The sequence below is a fragment of the Taudactylus pleione genome, unplaced genomic scaffold, assembly GCF_031769625.1.
Source record: "Taudactylus pleione unplaced genomic scaffold, aTauple2 ptg000256l, whole genome shotgun sequence".
In the NCBI taxonomy this organism is placed as follows: domain Eukaryota; kingdom Metazoa; phylum Chordata; class Amphibia; order Anura; family Myobatrachidae; genus Taudactylus; species Taudactylus pleione.
The window spans coordinates 6,689,116-6,707,108 of NW_028284658.1; the positions used below are offsets into that span (position 1 = coordinate 6,689,116).

The 17,993-nt window shown below is 46.1% G+C and overlaps 1 protein-coding gene across 1 annotated transcript; it reads right to left on the reverse strand.

Annotated features, from left to right (window-relative positions):
* Positions 1-660: 660 nt before the first annotated feature.
* Positions 661-16,160, reverse strand: LOC148514910 (E3 ubiquitin-protein ligase PHF7-like). The gene is made up of 14 exons (XM_088480770.1): positions 16,075-16,160; positions 14,500-14,544; positions 14,071-14,185; positions 12,096-12,103; positions 10,664-10,725; positions 10,343-10,440; positions 8,855-8,956; positions 7,774-7,898; positions 6,015-6,174; positions 5,643-5,749; positions 2,313-2,429; positions 1,162-1,298; positions 816-893; positions 661-728 (listed from the first exon to the last, which is right to left on the reverse strand). The coding sequence occupies exons 1-14, from the start codon at positions 16,158-16,160 to the stop codon at positions 661-663; spliced, it is 1,308 nt and encodes a 435-aa protein (XP_088336896.1).
* Between the last annotated feature and the right edge of the window lie 1,833 nt (positions 16,161-17,993).

Sequence of the window (17,993 nt, forward strand, 5' to 3'; positions counted from 1 at the left end):
GTATGTAACAAATATGGGCTTAATATCCGGAAAATCAATACCCATACAATGGTATATAAATCAAGAACTAGACAAAGGCTCTTCGGTTCGTACATGGACCTGAGACTGCATTAGAGTGTCTGCAATGTAAATTGAAAGACCTGGGCATTGTGAAACGAGGGCTCCCCAGATTAACATGAACTACATCTTATGTTGAAGATAATGAATCACCGGTGTCATCTGAACACATAAAGTATACTGTATACTTTGTATGTTAATTGTATGTTTGTTGCTTGTAAATACAGTGTGTTAATTTGTACTCAATTGCTTACAGTATGTTGTAAGCATTCACTTCCATGAGAACGAAACCCACCATCATGCCCTGAACCTATATGAATGAGAGCCTTTGGATTGAAGCCTTAGGCATGCCTAATATCAATATTGCTGATTTGTAATCCCCTGCTAAAATATTATATAAAAGAAGAATTTTCTCTTTACTTGGTTTGGAAAGCAAAAGTTATTTAATTGCTCTAATTCCACTGATGTGTATATGGGGACGAGAGTGAGAGACTGCACAGATCCACACAGTTCTCGGTTCCTGCAGGATGTGTACGACAGGTAGGGAGCGGATCATGAGGCATTTTGTCTCCACCTGGGCCCCCAGGTTCTTGGTTTAGCACCCTACAATGGTGATTTTCTGGTCCTCCTGGATGTTATCATTTTGTAACCCCTCACCCGGGCGCAAGTCTCTCTTGGCGTTACTGAAAGATGCCCCCTCACCCGGGCGCAGGTCTCTTCTGGTGTTACTGAAGGACGCCCCCTCGTCCGGGCGCAGCTCTCTCCTGGTGTTACTGCAGGCAGAGGATTTGCTCTGCTCGTTGATGGTATTACCACAGATGCCTCTGCCAATGACTCTGCAATCAGAAAGAGATCCAACATTGTTAGCGATATGTTTATGTGGATGGACGTACTCTGTGTCCTACAAGTTGCAGGTTGGCTAAGGCTACTATAACATGAAAAGAGCCACACATCAATTACACTACAGCGGCAATAACTCAAGATTGGTAACTTAATGATTGTTTTCACTAATGTTTCATTCTACCACATAAGTGAAAAATAAGTTATGATGTTAGATACTGTACTACCTAGTAATACGTGACAAATGACAGGGGAAGTACTTACCATCAACATCCTCCGGCTTCTCCAGAATAGAGGCACACTCTGCACAGGTCCATGTGCTCTCAGCAGATCTCAGGGCTGAGCAGGCGAGGTGGGTTCCCGCTGACCCACAGCAGTGACATCGAATTATATACCATTCACTGAAAGAGGAGACACAGAGGATAAATCTCTTCCCTACAGCTGGAGCTATAAATCTCAGCGATGGAGCATTTCGCTACAGGAAGAAATAGCCCCGAAGATACTAAATGTTTTGTGTCCAAATACCTCCTTGCGTGCCCCTCTAGTCGCCCGCCATGCTATGGCGTGACTCTGTAGTGCTGAGCGTTTTTGTACCTTCAAATTCATCTCAAGTCGCACAGTGATGCGAGTAGGACGCACAAGGAGCCTCTGATGTGGCATGCCTATATTCTGTGTGCGACTGCGGGTTTATCCGCATGCGAAATGCTATGTTACAGTGCCAGGGCTTGCGACACTGTAACGGCTGGTACGCCACCCAGCACAATGGATGAAACACTGCCCGGTTCCCCTCATTCTTTTATATTGTGGGCATTGGATATCATAATGTGTCTCTGGTGCCGAATAGAAGAGCAGCCGGGAAGAGAAACCTCCGAGCCGCCCAACCAGAACAGTAAAGCACGATAAAGAGAAGAACTGAATTATAGGGCAGAGGAAGAAGATAGAGGCGGAGGAGCAGGTAAGTGTGGGGTGAAACCAATAACAAAGTGGGCAGCGCTGTCAAGAAAACTTAAGGTACTGGGAACTCTCTGATAAAGAGTCCAATAATACAATTTATTGAATACACAATAGATTCACAAAACATATAAAATATGGGATACGTTCAGTATCCCGGCGCATCCTGTACCCATCCCATAACATATATGATAACAGAAAACAATTATAGTAGCGAGGTTCTTGGTGTCAGCCTCTTAGTAAGCACACAGTAAATGTGAAAGATATCAGCCTCTTAGTAAATACACCGTCACATATATTACTCAAACACCCAGTAGATCCTTAGCTAATAAACGTAGGGGCCTATTTATCAAGAGTCTCGGCCGCATTAATCATGCGGAATGAGCAGTGGAACCTTCCCAGGGGCTGCTGCTGGGCCATAGCACACTGGCAACCTTTAATAAATAAAATGCAAAAAGTTTTACCTGCCGCTCTCGCTGTGAGTTCTCCCACGGTCGCAGCGGCAGGGATCTACGTCACACTGTTGGTGGACCTGCAGCAGTTCTCCGAAGGCATTGTTCTCCAGTTCCCAGGATGCATCTCTGAAAGGTTAATGTGAGTTAATATCGCTGATGTAATTAATCAATGTGACATTACAATGCTTTATTCTGTCTGTTTTATCTAGTCCAGCATTTCCCAAAAAGTGTACCATGGTGCCCTGACGAGCCGCAGTGCACTCTATAGGAGTGCTGCGCAGGCACGGGCCTGCCTACCGCGGGGTGTTTTTTTTTTTATAAGCTATTTTTTTTATCAGGCTGTAGGGAAAACAGTGACTTCTCCCCAGCTAGTCTCTGGGACCATGCGGTTCTCCTGATTTTGGGAGAACCGCATTAGGGAAGCGCCACATGGTGGTGGGAGATACAAAGCAGCAGCTCTGGTCATTCCTTCCTGCTGCTCTATGGTGAGGATCCAGGGTCAGAGAAGCCTGTCCTGAGCCGTGATTGGTGGAGCCCAGCACATGCTTCTCTGACCCCAGCAACTACAGCGGCATGTCCTGGCAGCATGGAGGAAGGAGCTAATGGCTCCACATCAAGCTGAGAGGTACCGCAGTTTGACCCTCCCTGTCTGCATGTAATGTATGTGTCTATATGTGACCCTGCAGGTATGTATGTATGTAAAGTATGTGTCTATGCGTGACCCTGTCTGTCTGCATGTAATGCATGTCTCTATATGTGACCCTCCCTGCCTTTATGTAATGTATGTGTCTATATGTGACCCTACCTGTATGTATGTACAGAATGTATGTCTGTATGTCTTATGCACACATAAGATGTTATTATTGTTATATAACCTCACTTGCTAGTATCACATTAGCATTAGAATTTCCAACAGAACCTCAAAACTAATTGAATCTATTCCTTGGCCTAGGGGTGTAGAAAAACAATACTGAGACAGTAAGGGTGCCATGATCCAAGAAAGTTAAGTTTGGGAACCACTGATGTAGTCCTTGCCAGCAGTGGCGGGCTGGGCCGGGGGGCAGGGTGCCATATGCCCCCTGGGCCGGTAGACTTTTGCCTCAGTGAGGGCCGGTATCATATGACTGACGGCCGGGTGACAGGCAGAAAGTGCTCTCAGTCGCTCCGACTATAGCAGCATCAGCGCGGCTGGGCAGCATTCTCTGCCTGTTACCGGGCTGTCTGTCACCCTATGTAGCTTGTGGCTGCACACTGAGCAGCACTCCTTCCGAGGCCGCTCCGCTGCAGGGGCTGTGCACCTACCTCTCTGTGTCCTCTGTCCCTTCCCCGGGCTCCTTCCTCTCCCCGCCCCCTCATCGGAAGGTCCCGTCCCCTCTCCTACCCTGATTGACTATATTAATCCATCACCTCCTGTCCCTGCTGAAGACCCCGCCCCCTCACCACGAGTCTCCGCCCCTTCACTGGTCTATCCTGTCTGTGTGATCTCTTCCTGTACCCTGGAGCTCCGCAGGGACCAGAGACAGAGCAGCCTTCCAGGCAGGTAAGTGCCAGTGGAGGTGTACATGTTTAAATGACATTTGAGAGGGAAGGGGGTGTTGGAATACTTATGCAATGGGGGCTGTAGTTATTTTTATCTTTGGGGGATGGGGTGTTTTAATACTGTCGGTGCTGGGGGTGATGTAATAATGTGTGTGAATGTGGGGGGGGTATTATTATTGTGTGTGAGGGCTACTGTATATTCATAATACCTGTGTTATATGTGGGTCACTGATGATTTCTGCATAATCTGGTTATTACTGCATTATCTGGCAGCCATTACAACGCTCCCTGATCAGGTGGTCACTGAGAACCTCTCTGCATTATATGGCAGTCACTGCGACACTCCCTGATCTGATGGTCCCTGCGAACCTCTCTGCATTATATGGCAGTCACTGCGATATTCCCTGAACTGATGGTCCCTGCGAACCTCTCTGCATTATATGGCAGTCACTGCGACACTCCCTGATCTGATGGTCCCTACGAACCTCTCTGCATTATATGGCAGTCACTGCGATATTCCCTGATCTGATGGTCCCTGCGAACCTCTCTGCATTATATGGCAGTCACTGCGATATTCCCTGATCTGAGGGTCCCTGCGAACCTCTCTGCATTATATGGCAGTCACTGCGACACTCCCTGATCTGATGGTCCCTACGAACCTCTCTGCATTATATGGCAGTCACTGCGATATTCCCTGATCTGATGGTCCCTGCGAACCTCTCTGCATTATATGGCAGTCACTGCGACACTCCCTGATCTGATGGTCCCTGCGAACCTCTCTGTATTATATGGCAGTCACTGCGACACTCTCTGATCTGATGGTCCCTGCGAACCTCTCTGTATTATATGGCAGTCACTGCGATGCTCCCTAATCTGGCTGTCACTGCAAACCTCTCTACATTATTTAAAGCACACCCACATTAGGCACACCTTACTTACAGAGGCTATTATCATGTGTCTTTTCTCCATTGCAATGCGCTGGTGGAGAAATCGGGCCACTTACTTGTGTCTGCCCCCCAGGCCAAAAGTTGCCAGCCAGCCCCTGCTTGCCAGGCACACAGCAATATTATCAGAAACTGGCATCTGCATGGGCCTCCCACGACTAATACAGATGGCAGAAATAATACATTATATCTGGACACTGTGCCAGGTCCTTGGTATACTCCACACATAAATTTGTCTCAATGTGTCCAAATCTACAGACCTGGCCAAGGAAACTGGGCCTGGCACTGAGTGTCCAGCACTGTGACTATATAAAAACCTCACGGCCATTGCGCACCTGTCTGGCTATCAATTATGGCTGTAGGAAAGAAGCCAGAAGACTTTCAGCTATGTTAGAAGTGTGCAAGCTGGAGCATGGTGTGTAAGCTTCCAAAGAGAAGGCACATTGGTAGTTACAATGACGGATGCAATAGACTTGTCTCAGAGCCATACTGATGCCGTTCGCGCCATTATTCCGTTGATAGCTTTCAAAAAATGCAGCTAGCACCGTGTTCCAGAAGCGATCCCCAGAAACATAGCATCTGCACCATATGTACGGATATAACGCCAGATTACTGCGCATGCACAGGGGATTCTGGGTAAATTCCAGATTGTTGGTGATGTTCTGCGCATGCGCCAGTGACATTTTTTTTTCAGGGGGAGGGGGCTCACAGAAATCCTCACATGGGCCCCATCCAGTCTTAAAATGCCCCCCGGGTGGCACATGCATATAGCTATGTGACCGAGCGAGAGATCCGGCAAAGCCTCTGTGATGGAGCTGGATTCTATGTTCTAGATAAAGACAATTGTTACATATACCTGTGGGGAATGTAAATTCCCATTCGCAGCATCTCCTGCTGGAAACTCGCCATGTTCTGGCATATGGGGCACTTCAGGAAATACTTCCCTGCGTTTAATGCCTGCATCTGTAATGTAAGAAGTTCAGATGAAATACCAAATATATATCTACAGTCATAAAGCAATCGTCCTGCACAAGAGCTGACGAGCAAGGACAAGCCGACCAGCCTAACGTCAGGCCGCATTCGCCATAATCCTTCATATACACAGAGCGGACACCGCAATCAGCTTCAAACCCTCCACTCCATTGGCCGTCATGCCTCGGATCTCTCCTGGTTAGCATCTTCCCGGTGACTCCGATAGTGAGGAGTAAATAGTAAAGCCATAGCTCACCTGCAGGCAAGTCCTGTGGAACCAGGTGTTTTTGCAGCAGGGGCTCTTAATCACATCATATGCAGGCGCGGGGGTCAGCTCCTCCAGGCAGATGGTACATAAACTTACTCCGTCCTGTACCGCAGCCTTCTGAACTGGCCGATGCCTTGGGCAAAATGATCTGCAGGGAAACAAATATTACAGAATAAATTGTGAGAAGTACAAACAATAAACCCCACTGTAACGGAATGTTTGTAATACCAGCGCTGTGTGAGCCTGTAATACCAGAGCTGTGTGAGCCTGTAATACCAGAGCTGTGTGATACTGTAATACCAGCGCTGTGTGAGCCTGTAATACCAGAGCTGTGTGATACTGTAATACCAGTGCCGTGTGATACTGTAATACCAGCGTCGTGTGAGCCTGTAATACCAGCGCCGTGTGAGCCTGTAATACCAGCGCCGTGTGAGCCTGTCATACCAGCGCCGTGTGAACCTGTCATACCAGCGCCGTGTGATACTGTAATACCAGCGCCGTGTGAGCCTGTAATACCAGCGCCGTGTGAGCCTGTCATACCAGCGCCGTGTGAGCCTGTAATACCAGCGCCGTGTGAGCCTGTAATACCAGCGCTGTGTGAGCCTGTAATACCAGCGCTGTGAGAGCCTGTAATACCAGAGCTGTGTGAGCCTGTAATACCAGCGCTGATTGCCAAGAAGTGGGTCAGCGTCAGTGTTAGTAACTGGCACAGCTCTGGTTGGACCTCTCCTTCTGACTGTCCACTTAGAGAGAAGAAATATAAAAGCATTGTCTCCCACTGTGCATAACACAGACAGGACAGCCTAGGGCATTGTATAGTAGATAATATGTTTATTAGACATATCCCAGTATTAGGTAATATTGTAAGAGATGCAGTCAATGCTACTTAAAGGACCAGGAAATATAAATAGAACAAATAGATTTTGTTTTATCCCCATTTCCAACCAATATAACCCATGTTCCTGTTCCCCTAGTTGTGCAGGGATTCAGCCAGAAGCCCTGCTGGAGAAACAGTTCCCCCACTAACAGTGCACCGACTTCAGCTCATAATTACACCAAAGCCATTTCCTCCCAATAATATAGTAGCACAGTATGCTATCACTGACATGTCACATGGCTTTCTGGGACTTATAGGGCATTATAACTATGGGCCCGATTCAGACCCGTTTGCTAGGAAGCATTCGCACGCAGATTGCCGATGTTTGCATTGTGTGCATGCGTATGCATTGCAGTGCGCGAACCAGTCCGTGCGATCAGGAAGCGCCGCTCGCTGCGCATAGACAGCCCGGCTGAATGACAGGAGAAGCCATTTGTGGGTGGTGACAGGGGATGGTCAAAGAAAACGGAGGAGTGGTGGTGCGGACGCAAGCATGCCCGAGCGTCTTAACGCCGTTTCAGAGGCGTGCATAATTAAGAGGCAGCATCTGAATTTTACACTAAAGTGCTCGCAGTGCTTACGGTAGGGTATGGTCCGCCACAAGTGCTGTGTTTGCTTCCGATGGTAATCCATGTTACCGATGGTTGCATACACATCCTGGAGATGACGTGCATAAGTGGGCGTCTTAAGACAGGCTGTGGGCGTCTGCATACACAGCGTGATCGCACGCCAAGACATAGTGGGCGTGATAATGCCTTGCCGTGCAATCGCCTGCCTTGCCGGATTTGCATACTCCAGCTGCGTGCGAACGCATCTAGCAAACGTGTCTGAACCGAGCCCTATATACCTAGAAGCAAATGGATTACTCACGGAAACTCCTTGAAGTACTGGAATATAAATTCCTTTTCCTGGCCACAGGGGAAGTGCACGGTCTCAGCGCAGCCCTTCCTGCTGCAGCGTATGGAGGCGCCCGTCCTCTTGCACACTGTGCAGGGCTGCAAAACGTGATTAACTAATTACAATACTGAGCAAAACACGAACAATGAATGTAAATAGGTTCCCCACTATAAAAAAACCTTTGTTCTAGACTCCTTTACTTCCTAATAATGGAACAGTCACTGTATATAACACTCAAGTATAGCCAGGTCCTCTGCAAACCACCTTAGTGGAAGAGATAGCAAATAGCTCCTCTAAGGTTTCCAATCATAGCTGCTGCGGCCGATCGGCTGTCCTACAGAGAGACCTATGGCACATTAATCCTTTTTCTTTATTTTTATTTTTTTTATTTTAGTGAAGTGCAAGTGCATGTCTGAGCTTCCAGTCCTCTGTGCATGCAGGAGCCGGCAAGCTGGATCACACATGTGCAGTTAGCAGCACACTGGCTCGAGGAAGCAAAAAAGAACTGCATTACCGCTGACAGGCGGCATCACTCATCTGCCCCCAAAGACTTATTGGGGAATTGCGTTAGACTAGCTACAACCCCCACCTCCTCCCCCGTTTCTTTCCACAAGCACCCACTGTCTGCTCTGCATCCAAATACCCACTACGACCACAGTCGGTAAACCATCAGGACACATGCAAAGTAAAAAAAACACAATGGCCAACTGCGCCAACACCTGCAATGTATTCACCTCTGAATTAGGTCCATAGACCCAAACATTTTATATAAATAAGACTCCCCAGAATCTGTTGGCCACCTTGGGAAAACACTTCTGATTGGCTGAGTGGCTTTTGACCTTCCTGGTCACTGCAGTTCCACAGTCATTCTGCACCGCGGTTCCAGGCGGAGCCGTTCTCACTGTGGTGTCACAAAGCTGTTTATTTTATTCTCTGTGGATTATCAGGGAATAGAATAAACTCCCAATTAGGCCCAATGTCATTAAGTTCTCCGGTGACTTCCTTAGCGCTGGTCACATAACATGAGAAAGTATCGGCACGATCAGCTCCTCACCTGCTCTGCCGCACGGCTGGCTGCCTGCCGCACGTCTGGGTACAGGAAGCCATAGAAGCCTTGCCTGTCACTGCCCCTCTGCAGCACACCGCTGGATAGTAACTGGATAGGAGAGAGGGGAGATGTACTTATGGCTGTCACCACTGCTGCATTATCTCTAACAATTCGGAACCCTTGTATCTCTAACATATGCTCTAATGCAGGTTTATAATGTTTTATGCACTTAGCATGTTAATGAAACTACACAGATCACTACATATCCTTAGGGGAGGGCTCCAATAATATTTAATGCCTAAAGTTAAAAATTAAAACAAAATATGTTTTTTTCAATTTTTCCACCATTTTAATTAACAGAAAATATATGGTTTAATTTGGTAGAACAATTTGCTGCTTTTATGTGGGGGGGAGCAATCACACTGATTGCGCCCCCCCTCCCATGGCTTTGCGCTAGGCTGAGGGGCTTACAGCGCCACCCTCCCCAGCGCCGCAAAAAAGGTTTTTTTTTATTAAACTAGGGGGGCATGGCCACGCCCCCCCCATGGCTTTGCGCTAGGCTGAGGGGCTTACAGCGCCACCCTCCCCAGCGCCACAAAAAAAGTTTTTTTTTCTAAACTAGGGGGGCATGGCCACGCCTACCACAATTAGGCCACACCCTTTCCCCTGGGCGCGGTTCTCTACATCCCTGCCCAAAACACCCACAAGCTATCTCTCTGCTTCAAAGACTCACAGTGACTGGGCTCTTATCGGCACTGGCCTCCTGGGAAGAGGAGATTGATAAATTTGAGCAAACATATACATTATCACCTTGCGAATATAGGGCCTGATTCAACATGGATCGTAAATCTGCAACCGCACGCACCGAGCCGCTGTGAAAATATGCTAATGAATGCTTTCGCAATGCGATCGCAGCACTATACTCAGACGCCCACCACTTCAGTAAGCCGCCCACTTCCCAATACTTACATCTGCAATACCTATGGTAGTCTGTGAAAACATCGGTAACATAGAGTAACATCGGACCCATACGCACAGTTGTGGTAGAGCTGACCTGACTCAGAAATTGCTAAACTTCCTGTCAGTATCTAGAGCTCAGGCTGCGCATGACGTCGCAGGGGCTTAATTATGCACGCCCCTGTAATGGCGTTCAAATGCACTGGCACACCTGCGTTCCTTCAACCACCCCCCTCTCTCCGCCCCCACCAAAAATGTAACTTCCTGTTAATCACTGACCGATGGGACTGCGTGCTCACTGCGATCGCTTCCCGATCGTAGCGGCCGGTTCGTACACTGTGATGCCTAGACATGCGCAGAACGCAAACATCGGCAGGGTGCGTGTGCATCCGCAGACTTGCGTTCCAAGATGTATCAGGCCCATAGGACAAAATGATTATCACATAAATATTGCAGAGTGTGATAAATCTGCACCTTACTCTGTAACAGGCTGATTTCAGCTGCTATAACTCATCCATCATTACTTTCCATACTTACCAGGCAGTAGTGATGGACGGTCAGCTTCTCCTTGGCGGTACTCAGCAGCTCTCCATACTTGGGCACGTCATTCTCTGCACGACCACAGAAAATGCATGCTGTGGAAGCAAGGCAAGACTTTATGTATGGTGTGTTCTTCATACAAAACACAAATAACACATTAAACCAGAACAAGTACATGCAATATAGGTGAGGGAATGTAGTTGTGAGACAGAGGGTTGAGAGAGCGATGCTCGACCAGGTGTGTACTCAGCTTTACTCTATGTCAAATTTACAGATATATTACTGAAGGTTTATAAAGACTTCTGGCTCCTGTCTTACCTGGATCGGCTTCTAGCGATGAGCTTGATGCCGAATCTCTATTAGTCTTCCTCTTTCTCTTACTAAAGATAGAGATGCAAAAACAAAATTGTAAATTATAAGTGCAAATAATAATCCTCCTTTATGTATATGTCATATGTAATCTATTCTGTGAGCTGGTGCTTTAGTAGAAGTGGATCTCAAGGTGCTGCTGCTGTATAAAATTACCTTTGTGGACAGTGTAGCTATTTTTATGGGACCAGATAAGCAGGGGTTAAAGTGAGCTGGAACATGGCGGTACTGAGTTCAGTCAGTTATATTTGAAGGGAAAACAAGTCCTTCCCCTGCCTGCGGCCCTGCAGCTGCGCCCAATGCCAACTGAGTGACTCTGCCTCTGAGAGGAGTTACTAAGTGCCAAGCGTCATCCCATGCTGTCTGCAGTTAGTGCACAGCGTCACCCCATGCCATCTGCAGTCAGTGCACACGTCACCCCATGCCGCCTGCAGTCAGTGCACAGCGTCACCCCATGCCGTCTGCAGTCAGCACACAGCGTCACCCCATGCCGTCTGCAATCAGTGCACAGCGTCACCCCATGCCGCCTGCAGTCAGTGCACAGCGTCACCCCATGCCATCTGCAATCAGTGCACAGCGTCACCCCATGCCGTTTGCAGTCAGTGCACAGCGTCACCCCATGCCATCTGCAATCAGTGCACAGCGTCACCCCATGCCGCCTGCAGTCAGCGCACAGCGTCACCCCATGCCGCCTGCAGTCAGCACACAGCGTCACCCCATGCCGCCTGCAGTCAGCGCACAGCGTCACCCCATGCCGCCTGCAGTCAGCACACAGCGTCACCCCATGCCGTCTGCAGTCAGTGCACAGCGTCACCCCATGCCGTCTGCAGTCAGTGCACAGCGTCACCCCATGCCGTCTGCAGTGCGTCACCCCATGCTGTCTGCTCATGTAGAGATGGACTCGCCTTTTCCTCCCAATCCAGGTACTATTGTAAGCTGTGCATGCACACCACAAATCTTATGTATCAACAGGCTTGTCGGCAGAGACACATTTTAGGATTACTACCCCCTATGGTAAGGCGGCCAAAGTACAGTATGAGCGCCTTCACTTTAAAAATACGCCCCATAACGGGCAGCAGCAGAGTCCAATTGGCTGAATGCGTTTTGAGCATGTTTATGCCAATATACAGTAATGTTACTGTTATTATCTATTTACATTATTACAGTGATATTGGTAATGGGTTTGCAGTAATAAGGCATATACTTCTGCAGCTCAGATTACATTAGTCTTAATTCTAGCACACTTTGGTCTGTGTATCAGCAGTGTGTTGCATCAGCTGAGTGTGCTAGAGGCACCAGAGTAGAGAGCGACACCCCAGGCAGAAAAAAAGGAACAGCACAGGTTGTGACAGGTGCAGGGTGCTAGAATGAACACTATTACATTGGCCCCTGAGAACAGAATTTTGATACAGCATAAAACTGTTCCTAATATTCCAACATGACAAACACAAAACAGAACAAATTGTTTCCTTGGATCATTTTGAATTTAGCTTTATAAGCGGATTGGACAGTTTATAATGAGGAGGATGAGGGCTGGTGTGTTTCCAGACTTATCTTAGAGACAACTACATTAAAGAAGTTTGTGTAGAGCCAACCTGTGGCTCTCCAGCTGTTGTGAAACTACAAGTCCCAGCATGCCCTGGTACAGTTTTAGCATTCCTTAATAGCAAAACTGTGGCAGGGCATGCTGGGACTTGTAGTTTCACAACAGCTGGGGAGCCACAGGTTGTCTAGGCCTGGTGTAGAGGATGAGAACTCTTGTTTAGTAATATTAAAAGAATTCAAGTGGTTTCAAATGAAAAAGAAAAGAAAAAAAAAACAATTCTATAATATGCTATTATGTAATGGATTGATGTGATATTCTATTTAAAATAAAAAAAAATTGTAATTGTAATTTTCTATGGTGTTTCAATAAAAAAAACCAATGACAAAACATAAAAATAATAACAATCCCCACAAAAACAAACAAACAGTGAAACATTAAAGCATCTCGGCTTCTGTTTCAAAGAATTTGAAGCACAATTATAAGTTAATCAATTTTGGATGCTATCAATGTTTGTGTAATTAGTCACAGTATTGATGTACTTAGAGAAATAAATTAGCTATAATTGGTGTTCCACATAATTGTAAATCTGATCATAAATATTACATTTGTAACAAGGAAATCCCTATTTTTAAAAACACAACACAGTCACTTACCTAGACGAGGCCATGACGCCTCACATTTAGTCTTACAGCCTCTCAGATGCTTCTCCAGTAGTAAAATTAGAGAAAAATGCGCTTTATAATAAAAACGATGCAACTTGCTAGGATTCTGTAACTATAATGCAAGTCTGCTGAGGGTGAGCCTCACTGGCTGTCCTGTGTTATGACATCACTGGCCACTGTGACATCACTGATTTGCATAACCATGGCAGGTCAGATATCTGACACAGGGTCTCCATCATGCACATGCAGGGGCTCCATCAGAGGCCGGACTGCCGGGGGCCCGCTGTGGCCAGAAACACAGCCTAATTCCTCTGTACTGGGCCCCATATTTCTCCGTGCACATGTACCTGCTGCCCGGATCACTAGTTCTCTCAAGAGAGTCATTCTGGGGCAATAGTGAGCTCCTTGTAATAATAAGCAAAGATAAATCAGGGCAAGTCCGTCAACTTAAAGTTTTCTTCCTGAAGTTATTGCCACTTAGTGTAGCCCCATGTACTCTATTAATGCACATTCACATCATACTCTGCAATAAGCCTGTGTACCAAATTTGCTGACTTCCGAGGTGGCAGACAGGTTGGCTAAGCAGGGTGGAGAGTCCCACGGGAAAACTGGAGCCAGGTCAGTGGTCCAATATTTTTTTTATTAAGTTGGCAAGGTGCAGCAATGAAGCGGCTGCATCTCTTGTGCGCCCTAAAAGGCTGCACCCTGGGCCTGGAGCAGATGTTTGTTTGCTCTGTAGTAGTACAGAATCCGCACCATAGTTAGGTGACGCAGTTGAGCTATGCCGCATATACACCACGCCCCCTAACCTCTCCTCAGTGCTGCTGCTGCTGCTCTGTTGGGGCTAGAAGGGAAATTATGTGCTTCTGATGGGAAGTTTGTTTCTATCTGCTCCATGAACAGAACTCCAGTGTGCCCCATGTCCTACAGAGTGCCCCACACCACATCCACAGCTTTCCAGTATGCCCTGCGCCCTACACACAACACTCCAATGTAACCCTGGCCCTTCCAGTGAGCCCCATGCCCTACCCATGGCCTTCACATGTCACCAACAGCAAACCAGAGGTTCTCACATGCCAGCCCCTGCCCACTAGCATTTCTATCACATGCCCCCTGTGTGACCAGAGCAGTCTCTGGTTCTGACTTACTTGTCCAGATAAGTTGGATGTCAGGTGGTGCTGCAGGCAGGTGCTGCTGCTACATCTGATGTGTGACTTCACCGCTATACGGCTGTGGTCCAGACGGACTCTCTGAGGCTGGAGGCTGTAATGTAAGAAAACAAAACAAGTTATCTAAAGCAAAAGCAGTGACTTCATATATATTCCTGTCTAACCTATTATATGCCCACGCCCCTCCTGCGTCCCTCCTTACTGACGCTGTCACTGCTTACTGACACAGCCACACACTGCTTACTGACACGGACACAGCCACACACTGCTTACTGACACAGACACTGCAATGCACACTGCTTAGTGACATGGATGAATCCAATTAGGTGCGAATTGTGAGGCGCGAGTTGCCGTTTTCTCTGCAAATTCACATAGCAAATTCATGTTGCAATCCAATTAGCAACTCACACTGAACCCATCAGAGTAAACTCAAAGTTTTCCATCCGCACCTCCCTGAGGGTGAGACAAGGGGCCATATTCAATTAGATGCAAAAAGCCGAGATCCGCAGAAAAGTATCTCGGCTTTTCGCGTGGCGGAAACTTATCTCCGTATTCAATTCCAGCCGCTTTTCGTGTTCGCGGAAAGTCAATGAAGTGTAATAGGCGAAAAAGATTCGCCTCTGAATAGCAGGAGAAAAGAAGTGCAAAATTTTTATTTTGGGGTGCAAAGGTGGGGAAACCACTCAGAACCCTTGGGACAGCCCCCCAAAGGACAACTGCATAAAAAAAAAAAACTTAAGAACACCCCAAAAATGTACTTTAATTTTGGGGGTGAAAAAGTAAAAAGTGGGCGGACAAGCATAAACACTAGCGAATAGACTTTTTGGGGGTCTGCAAGGATGGGTCAGGTGTTTTTAGGATTGCAGGTGCATGCAACAAGAGCGTTTTTCAAAACTTCACTTTAGCGACTATAAAACATGCTAGCACCCATTTTCAAGTACCCCAAATTTGCCAGGACTACTTATTTTCACCCAAAAATACTGCTTAATGCCATTCTTCACCACTTGTGCAAAGGCGCTAATAAGAAGCTATTGAAACAACTTAAGTACCCCAAATAGCTTTATTAGGGCTATTCGGGCACATCTACATTGATCCCCAATGTCAGTGCATCTTATTGGGGGGTTCAGGTAGAGTTTCCCATTTCTGATAGCACTTTCCGCCTGTTTCAACTTCGCGGCTTGCCGTTTTTGCGTGGTTTGGAATGGAATAGGCCGAATAGCGGGGGCACGCACGATAAGTTTCCGTGTAGAAAACACGCGATGTAGGTGGAAAGTCGGGCAGGCGAAACTTTATCGCGGACGTGAAACTGATTGAATACCGCCTACAGTAGGGAAAATCTTTATTTTAAGGATACAATGTTGGGACAATCTGCAGAACCCCTTGGCCACTCCCACCCTCCTCCCTAATGACTAATTAGGCAATTGGAGGTTTCCAATGAGCTTAATTAGTCCACTGATTACATGTCATTTTGGGGGGTTAAAAAATAGCCTCAAATTATCCCAAAATCATCTTGTTAGTTTAGGCACCCCAAGTGTAATTACAGTATTTTCTTTAATTGGAAAATAATTAAGTTTTATCATTTTTTTTAAAGTACCCTCTAAACACCCCAAAATCTCTTTATATCCTACTTTTTTTTTATACACACACCCCCACACCCTTAAGTACAATAATAACAAAAAAAATAATTCCATGCAAACTCAGAATTCTTTGTTTTTGGAGAGAGAGAGCATATAGTATAATCCCCCCATACAAAAGCAATTGATTGCAGCAATTCTGCAATTTGCAATCGATTGTGTATAAAAATCTTTCCCTTTTTCAATCGATTGTGGCAATTCTGCAATCGATTGAAACAGGGAAAGATTTTTATACACAATCGATTGCAAATTGCACGATTGCTGCAATCAATTGCTGATGTATGGGGACCTCAACACAATGTCAAATAGCATATCTTTTGCCTCAGAAAGTGGACAGAACACAACGTACTCGTCCATTTGAGGCACACACCACGGTTCTGACACAAACTTGCTTTGCTGCTTCCACAGGAAGTCAGATGTTAGCTTGTGAGGCATATTACCGGCAGCAGAGAGCTAAACACTCACTGGCAGCAAAACAGAATTCTCATTTCTGACGTTTGTCTTATTATTATTTTATTTTTATTAATTGAACTTGTCTCCAGTACAGGAGACAATTTCCTTGAGCCCACATCCTTATCATCAACCAGCTTCGGTCTTCAAGAAAATGGAGACCTCACCAGACCACTGTCAGATATTTGGGGACATGTTTTAGCCAGGCCAATCAGAGAGTGGGGTCGGGCCGTCGCTATGGTACCTTGAAAGCAACAAGCCTGGAGGGAGGGATGTGAGAGCACTGGTATGTGTGAGTAGTGATGGGAAATATAGTTCATTTTGGTGATCAATTCATTATGATCTAGTTCACTGAAAATAGTTCAAATGATCAGTTCATGTAGTTCATTTAGGTCATTACATCACTGGCTCTGAGGCATTGCTGAGAGAAGTGATTTGATACCTAGAACTAGTCTATTACACAAACAGTAGGGATTTCAACTACTAGCTCATTAGGTGAGTTAAAGTCTTGTTCAAATGGTCAGCTATGTTTAATATGTCTGATCTTTTAATATTTAAAAAAAGCAATATAATATAACAAACTACTAGTAGTAGTGACATGTTTAGCTGTATAGCTCTGCAATGTTAATTTCATTGTTGTTATAATTTTTATTTCCATAATATACAAGTGAGAGAGATCCAAATTCAGAGTATTGTAAGGTGTCACTTTTTTTTTCTTTTAAAATACAGTAATTACAAGGAAAAAAACTTTGCCTCATTTTTGAATTGCACCCATTAATGTCACTTAATGCACACCAGAGCTACTGTAGATTAACAATAGGGCGGGTGGGATTACAGCCTCCACATAAAAATAGGGGGATGGTCTCAATATGGGCAAGTTCTCTACTTGTCCTCTTTAGAATGTTTTATACATCACACCTATAAAATTGAGATTAGTACAGTAAAGATAGGAGGAAGATGTATCAAACCTTAGAGAGAGAGATAAAGTAGTTATGCAAAGCATAGTCTATAAATGACAGAAGCTGATAGGTTCCATTTTATCTCTCTTGAAGGTTTGATACATCTCCCCCTATGTCTTGTGGAGTAAACAGAAGTACAGTATATAGCATGCAGGACTCAGCACTGTGTCTTAAGCTGATTAGGAGTGTATCTTGTGAATTAATATACTAGGAGAATGAATCCTAACAATGGGCCTGATTCAGAGCCGCTTGTAAGCAGCCGCTCGTTCGTTCCGACCGATGTTCGCACAACTGCGCATGCGTACGGATTTTAATACGCATGCGCGAACCAGTCAGTGTGGCCGCAAAAATCGTTTGTTCGCTAAATAGCGAATGCCTGCTATTTTGAGTGACAAGAGGAGGCATATGTGGGTGGTAACGGGAAGGTGCTTGAAAACTGGGAGTGGAAATCAGAATGCAGGCGTGCTTAAAGGTCAAAATGGGCATTTTATGGGTGTGCATAATTAATACAGGAGCTTCATTAACCACGTCACTTGGTTGATTTATAGTCGGAACTGCTCGCAAGATTGTGGTAGGAAAAACCAACCACAAGAATAGCGAGCAGTTCATACGCTGTTCGATGTACTCGATTAATCTATAAAATAGCGGACATGACGTAGGGTGCGAGCGGCCAGGGGGCGTCTTTTTCAAAATTACGACCGCAAGTTTTGTTCGCTCGTTCAGACATAGAGGCGTGAACAGACCGCAAAGTGCGAACGGTTCATTTGAATAGCCACCCCTTTTTAATGAACGAGCGAGCGCAAATAGCGTCCGGCTCTGAATCAGGCTCACTATACATCAGATCCATACAATGCATATG

What these genes read in the sequence shown, in the direction of transcription:
- LOC148514910 (XM_088480770.1), bottom strand. Translation starts at nt 16,160, where the DNA reads ATGCCTCACAAGCTAACATCTGACTTCCTGTGGAAGCAGCAAAGCAAG. An exon ending in TGTGTGCCTCAAATGGACGA is followed by an intron (nt 14,545 to 16,074) that starts GTACGTTGTGTT and finishes TCTCACCCTCAG; the next exon opens with GGAGGTGCGGATGGAAAACT. An exon ending in TGCAGTAACACCAGGAGAGA is followed by an intron (nt 729 to 815) that starts GCTGCGCCCGGA and finishes TAACGCCAAGAG; the next exon opens with AGACTTGCGCCCGGGTGAGG.